General features: G+C 44.4%; 1 protein-coding gene across 1 annotated transcript in view; it reads left to right on the top strand.

Moving 5' to 3' along the window:
* nfia (nuclear factor I/A) overlaps positions 1 to 7,500 on the top strand; it is a 131,665-nt gene that overhangs the window by 112,397 nt on the left and 11,768 nt on the right. Inside the window, exons 6-7 of the mRNA XM_083888642.1 lie at positions 735 to 862; positions 1,646 to 1,696. Coding sequence (XP_083744768.1) covers positions 735 to 862; positions 1,646 to 1,696 — 179 coding nt within the window. The remainder of the gene's footprint in view (positions 1 to 734; positions 863 to 1,645; positions 1,697 to 7,500) is intronic.

The raw sequence follows: 7,500 nt of genomic DNA, 5'->3' as shown, positions 1-7,500 counted from the left end.
GTCTTCACTATATCCTCTCCATGTCTTCACTATATCCTCTCCATGTCTTCAGTATATCCTCTCCATGTCTTCACTATGTCTTCACTATATCCTCTCCATGTCTTCACTATGTCTTCACTATGTCTTCACTATATCCTCTCCATGTCTTCACTATGTCCTCTCCATATCCTCTCCATGTCTTCACTATGTCTTCACTATGTCTTCACTATATCCTCTCCATGTCTTCACTATGTCCTCTCCATGTCTTCTCCATGTCTTCACTATGTCCTCTCCATGTCTTCACTATGTCCTCTCCATGTCTTCACTATGTCCTCTCCATGTCTTCACTATGTCTTCACTATATCCTCTCCATGTCTTCACTATGTCCTCTCCATGTCTTCTCCATATCTTCTCCATGTCTTCACTATGTCTTCTCCATGTCTTCTCCTTGTCTTCTCCATGTCTTCTCCTTGTCTTCTCCATGTCCTCTGCATGTCTTCTCCATATCTTCTCCATGTCTTCACTATGTCCTCTCCATGTCTTCTCCATATCTTCTCCACGTCTTCACTATGTCCTCTCCATGTCTTCTCCATATCTTCTCCATGTCTTCACTATGTCCTCTCCATGTCTTCTCCTTGTCTTCTCCATGTCCTCTGCATGTCTTCTCCATATCTTCTCCATGTCTTCTCCACGTCTTCTCCATGTCTTCTCCATATCTTCTCCATGTCTTCACCGTGTCCTCTCCTTGTGTCCAGCTCTGCCAAGAGGATAAAGTGTATGGAGGAGGACGTGGACAGTCCAGGAGAAGAGTCCTATTACCCGAGTCAGGGTCGATCCCCGGGCAGCGGCAGTCAGGCTAGCAGCTGGCACGACGTGGAGCCAGGTAACAGCCAAGCCCCGCCCCCTCTCCTCCTCCACACACACACACACACACACACACACACACACACACACACACATTACAGTATGCCCCGCCTCCTCCCATGCCCCGCCCCCTCCATACACACACAGACTTCATCACCACATCACCAACTTTAACCTGCTCTAACCTTTTCCAAAGCAGCTTTGGAAACGCAGCGATGCTTCCATGTAACACAGTGTGTGTGTGTGCGCGTGTGTGCGCGTGTGTGCGTGTGTGTGTGTGTGTGTGTGTGTGCTAGAAAACTTCCCTCTCTCTGATTGGCTGGAGATCTTTCTGTTGAAAAATCACACATTATTGAATCAATAAAAGTCGGAAATTATCTTTTTTTTCTAATTGAAAACACCTGAGGTCAAAGGTTAAATAATCCTGCTACAGCAAACACAGGGATAATCTGGGATTAGAAGCAGAATTATATTACGATGAGACACACACACACACACACACACACACACAGGTAGAGAAGTAGAATTAAGATAAGGAAATAAAGACAATTATATATTAAAAATATTAAAAGTGTCAAACAGTTAATCTGGTTAATCTGACCATGTTGTTGGGGTCAGATGACGTTTCTGCTGGTTTCCTCTCTCTCACTGTTGATGGTAGAGGTTCTCTCCCTCTCTCTCTCTCTCTCTCTCTCTCTCTCTCTCTTCATCAGTATATTCATGCAGGTTTTCTTATTTTTCTTTTCTTTCGTTTCTTTTCTTTCTTTCTTTTCTTTTCTCTCCTCTGTCTTGCGTTGGAAAGCTGGATATAAGCTGCGTGGCTCTCTAGCTAGCTCGTTCATCTCCAGACAAGGTAAAGACTGACCCTCACTTCTGCTTTTGTGTCTGTCAAACCGTTACCTCCTCCTGCACCTCCTTCTCTTCTCTTCTTCTCCTCTTCTCCTCTTCTACTCTCCTCCTCTGCTCCTCCTCTTCTCCTCCTGGATCAGGTCTGGTTTGTGGTTTTTGGTGTTGTGAAATGTCTGGTTCACTTTTCCTCTATCCTAGTTCCACTGTTTCCTCTCCTTCCTTTGGTACTCCTCTTCCCTCTCTCCTCTCTCCTTCCCTTTCCTCTTCCCTTTCCCTTTCCTCTTCCCTCTCTCCTCCCTCCTTCCCTTACTTCTTCCCTCTTCCCTTTCCTCTTCCCTCTCTCCTCTCTCCTCCCTCCTTCCCTTCCTCCTTCCCTTTCTTCTTCCCTTACTTCTTCCCTTCCTCTTCCCTTTCTCCTTCCCTTTCCTCTTCCCTTTCTCCTTTCTCCTTTCCTCTTCCCTCTCTCCTCTCTCCTTCCCTTACTTCTTCCCTCTTCCCTCTCTCCTCTCTCCTTCCCTTTCTTCTTCCCTTACTTCTTCCCTTCCTCTTCCCTTTCTCCTTCCCTTTCCTCTTCCCTTTCCTCTTCCCTCTCTCCTCTCTCCTTCCTTTTCTTCTTCCCTTACTTCTTCCCTCTTCCCTTTCCTCTTCCCTTTCCTCTTCCCTTTCCTCTTCCCTCTCTCCTTTCTCCTCTCTCCTCTCTCCTTCCCTTTCTTCTTCCCTTACTTCTTCCCTCTTCCCTTTCTTCTTCCCTTACTTCTTCCCTCTTCCCTTTCCTCTTCCCTTACTTCTTCCCTCTTCCCTTACTTCTTCCCTCTTCCCTTTCCTCTTCCCTTTCCTTTCCTCTCTCCTCTTTCCTCTCTCCTCTCCCCTTTCCTCTCTTTGTTTTCACTCTCAGTTTTACTATGATAAGGCACCTGTGGTGCAGCATCCATCACCTCCTCCTCTTCCTCTTCCTCCTCCTCCTCCTCTTCCTCCCCACAGCAGCATGTTGATGACATCACAGTAACTGTTTGTTTGTTTGTGTGTGTTTGTTTGTTTATTTACTTGTTGATTATCGTATGAAGTTAAACACTTTGGGTAGACGGTGTGGTCTCTGTGTGTGTGTCTGTGTGTGTGTGTGTGTGTGTGTGTGTGTGTGTGTGTGTGTGTGTGTGTGTGTGTTCTAGTATTTGTGACCTTGTCAGGACCACTTGTCCTCATGGAGACAAAAACCTGGTCCTAATGAGGAAGAACCTTGTTTTATTTCAGCAACTGGTTAAGTTTAGGACTGAGATTATATTCTGTATGATAAGAGATAGATAGATAGATAGATAGATAGATAGATAGATAGATAGATAGATAGATAGATAGATAGATAGATAGATAGATCACTGAAGAAAGAGAAAATGCTGACTGTTTTGATTCCGCCTGACAAAACCTCTTCAGTTGTTCATCACTCTCACACACACACACACACACACACACACACACACACACACACACACACACACACTGATGCAGCTTTGTTTTCTTTTTTCATGAGAATATTTTAAAACTGAGAGAAAAGTCGTGTTTTAAAACAATTTTATACAAAATCTTTGCTGTGTCTCACATTTAGACTTTAATAAATATATATATGTTATATTATATATCACCAATTTGTGTTTATACTTTCATACAAAGAATAAATTACATATATTTTTATTTTATATTATATAGTGTGTGTAAAATCTTTATTTATGTAAGTGTCTATAATAATAATAAGTCTCCCTCAGACCTGCAGCCCCATGACTTATCATATATCTGTTAGCCCCGCCCTCTTTGAGTGTAGGCCCCGCCCAAACCACTGTCCTCCTCCTCCTCCTCCTCCTCCTCCTCCTCCTCCATATGATGCTCTCTACTGCTCCTCATCCTCTGCTGCTCAGGGATGACGTCGCCCGCTGTCGCTCTAAAGAAGTCAGAGAAGTCACAGAGCGACTCCTCCTCCTCCTCTTCTTCTTCCTCCTCCTCCTCTTTTTCTTCTGCCTCCACCTCCTCCTCCTCCTCTTCTTCTTCCTCCTCCTCCTCCTCCTCCCTCAGAACGGCTTTCACTCACCATCACCGGCCTGTCATTACTGGGCCTCGAGGTGAGGACCTCCAACAGTTGACCCCTCCCACCCCCGAGAGCCCCGCCTCCTCCTCCTCACCTCCCTCACACACACACACACAGGTTTTGTCAGGAGGAGGAAGAACAGGAGGACGTGAGAGTGTGTGTGTGTGTCACCTCCACCCACTCCTAATCTACCTCCTTTTTTCCCCTTTAGTCTAATTGTGTGTTCCACTACAGTGGGTGTGTGTGTGGCTGGTATTCCTAATGTTGTGGGGACCTTTGTCCGTTTACACACTGACATCATGAGGAAAAAAATCAAGTCCTCATAATGTATAGTCAGATTAAAGTCAGATTAAAGTCAGATTAAGGTCAGTACTAGTTATGGTTAAGGTTCGACTAAGTGTCTCCAGGAAATGAATGTAAGTCAATGCAATGTCCTCGGAAGTCATGGAAACCAGTGTGTGTGTGTATGTGTGTGTACACTTGTTGTCAACCTCAAAAGGTCAAAGGTCAGGCCTTCAGGTGTGATGGTTAAGGGCATGAGTGTCCTCACCAATACTTCAGTACAGGAATGTGTGTGTGTGTTGTGTGTGTGTTCTTGTATTTTGACCTCTTCAAGACCAAAACCTGGTCCTAATGAGGCAGAACCTCATTTCTAAAGTGATTGGTTAAGTTAAGTTAAGGGCTAAGATTTGAATTGTGGTTATAGTTAAGGTTAGGGTTAGTCAGTGCAGTGTGTACTTGTACACACGCCTTTGTGGGGACCAAGACATTTTAAAGCCCAAGTGAGGACATTTTTAGTCCGGTCCTCATGTTCTGTTGGCTGTTTATGGGATGAGACCTGGTTTTAGGGTTAGAGTTAAGACTGGATTTAGGTTAAAGATAATGTTGTGAGGAAATGCTAGTTAATGCATTCTAGCTATTATTAGCGTCCAGGACCAGTCGTCGTCATGGAGATCAAAACCTGGTTCTAAAGAGGCAGAACCTCACTTCTGAGGATCGGGTTCAGTTTAAAAAGTATGGATAGCGACAAACGTTAACGCTAACGGCGCGTGTTATAGCATAGCGTAGGAGTGGGAGCTCCTCCTGTCAACTTCCTGTTGGCAGAAAATTAAAAAAATAAAAGCCTTTTTTTTAAAAAGTCTTAAATCCTCTTCAGCGTCGTGATTTGGATCTTCTCCAGATGATTACAAAGGATTAGTTTGGAATCTAAATATTAGTCTTTTCACCTCCTCCTCACTCTACTCCCCCCATCTCCTTCACCTCCTCCTTCACCTCCTTATTTCCCCCTGCGGTGCAGATGAAGGCGATGAAGACGTTTTAATTCTCCTCCTCCTCCTCATCCTCCTCCCGTTTATTGTTTCTCGATCCACGTCCTGATGGCAAATATCTTCTTCATGGAAAAGTTGGCAGAGGAGAGATGAGGAGGAGGAGGAGGAGGAGGAGGAGGAGGAGGAGGAGGAGGAGGAGGAGGAGCAGGGTGTCTGAGCAGTGAGGCGAGGCAATTTGCAAAGTGGAACTAATCCCGGTCCTTTCTTCTGTGTTCAACATGCAGGCCGTCGGTCCTCGATACCACACACACACACACACACACACAGACACACACACACACACACACACACAGAGACACACACACACACACACACTGCAGTTAAAGGAAGAGTCAGACTTTTTGGAAAAATCCTCCCGTCTGCATTTTTGCCCCGAAGACGGACGAGAAGATCAATATCAATTTAGTGTCCGTCCGTTCAGCGGAGACTTTACATGTTTGCCTCGGCATAAATCACCGTTGTGTTGTGTTGTGTTGTGAGCAGATCCCTCTGTCACCTCTAGGGGGCGCAGCATCACTCTCCCACACCAAAGTCCATAGAGGAAATCAGCGATTTTAACGTCACACAGGAGTTATTGATCCTCCTCCTTCTCTAAGTTCGGGTGTTTTATTTTGTTTGTTTGAAGCCCAGATTTACCTCAGTGACGCAAAGTGACCACACGAGGCAGCAGCAGACCAGCGGTTTTCTCTATGGACTTTGGTGTGGGAGAGTGAGGCGTTCAGTTCTCAGTCAGAAAAGACCTTCAAACAAGGAGCTAAAATCACATTAATCTAAAGAAATATATATATATATAAACACAGTAAAGCAGTTAGACGGTGTTAAAATAATGTTAAATAGTCAATTATATTTAACTTTTAATGTTATGCTAACGCTAAAAGAGTTCAATGCTGATTGTGTCTTGTTCTAATCAGAATTGAGGTAAATTTAGATTCAATGTCTTAAGGCATTTGTCATGGACATGAGCAGATACTAGCCTATTAGCTTAGCATATAGGCTGTGAGCAGTGGGGTAACAGAACTAGGTGATTAGCTTAGCATACATACACTTAGCATTGGGGAAACAGATATAGCCAGATTAGTGTAGCATAAAGGCTGTAAGAATTAGGGAAACAGAACTTGAGAATTAGCTTAGCATAATGGCTAGTAGCAGTGGGAAACAGAACTCGCTGATTTAATTAGCATAAAGGCTGTGAGGAGTTGGGGAAACAGAACTAGCCTATTAGCTTAGCATGAAGAATGTAAGCATTGGGTAACAGAACTAGCCTATTAGCTTAGCTTAAAGGTTGTCAGCAGTGGGGAAACAGAACTAGCCTATCACTGTAGCATAAAGACTTTAAGAATTGGGGAAAACAGAAATGGCCAATTAGCTTAGCGTATAGGCTGTGAGCAGTGGGGAAAGAGAACTACAAAATTAGCCCAGCATTAAGACTGAAAGCAGTGGGATTTACTTAGCATATAGGCTGTGAACAGTTGGGGAAACAGAACTAGCTGATTAGCTTAGCGAAAATAATTTAAGCATTGGGAAACAGAGCTAGCCTATTAGCTTAGCTTAAAGGTTGTCAGCAGTGGGGAAACAGAAATGGCCAATTAGCTTAGCGTATAGGCTGTGAGCAGTGGAGAAACGGGACTAGCTGATTAGCTTAGCATAAAGACTGTAAGCATTGGGTGACAGAACTAGCTGACAAGCTTAGCATATAGGCTGTGAGCAGTGGGGTAACAGAACTTGCTGATTAGCTTAGCATAAAGACTGTAAGCATTGGGTGACATAGCTAGCCTATCAGTTTAGTGTAAATACTGGGGGAATTAAGGAAACAGAACTTGAAAATGATCTTAGCGTTAAGGCTGGTAGCAGTGGGGAAGTGGGGCCCGATTAGCTTAGCATGAGCACATGAATGTGTGTGTGTGTTTTTACTGATGGCACACAAACACACTCACACACAGGTGGTTGTAGAGACTTGTACAGAGAGTGATGTCATTTGTATTAGTGTATATACACAATGCAGTGTGTGTGTTGTGTGTGTGTGTGTGAGAGGGCAGAGAAAGCCATCCATCTGATGATTACTGTAAACACACACACACACACACACACACACACACACACACACACACACACACACACAGGGTCAGTGTGTATTATCAGAGTGATAAATCACAGCAGACTTTAAGTGAATTAGTGCAGCAGCTTTAACTCTCCATCCCTCTCTCTCTCTCTCTCTCTCTCTCTCTCTCTCTTCCTTTACATTCAGACGTCCCTCCCTCTGTTATCCCTCTCTCTCTCTCTGACCACAGCTCTATACATCACGGTCCTTAACGAGGCCTCGGCCACTAACGAGCAATCAGAGAATATTAGACCAATTAGAGCCTTCATTAGATTAGAGAGGATGAGTGGACCAGGACCACTCCCGCCCAC

The sequence above is a fragment of the Microchirus variegatus genome (genome assembly GCF_963457635.1).
Source record: "Microchirus variegatus genome assembly, chromosome: 4".
NCBI classification, from domain to species: Eukaryota; Metazoa; Chordata; class Actinopteri; order Pleuronectiformes; family Soleidae; genus Microchirus; species Microchirus variegatus.
The sequence above is the reverse complement of the archived record's forward strand: the minus strand, read 5'-3'. Positions and strand labels throughout refer to the sequence as shown.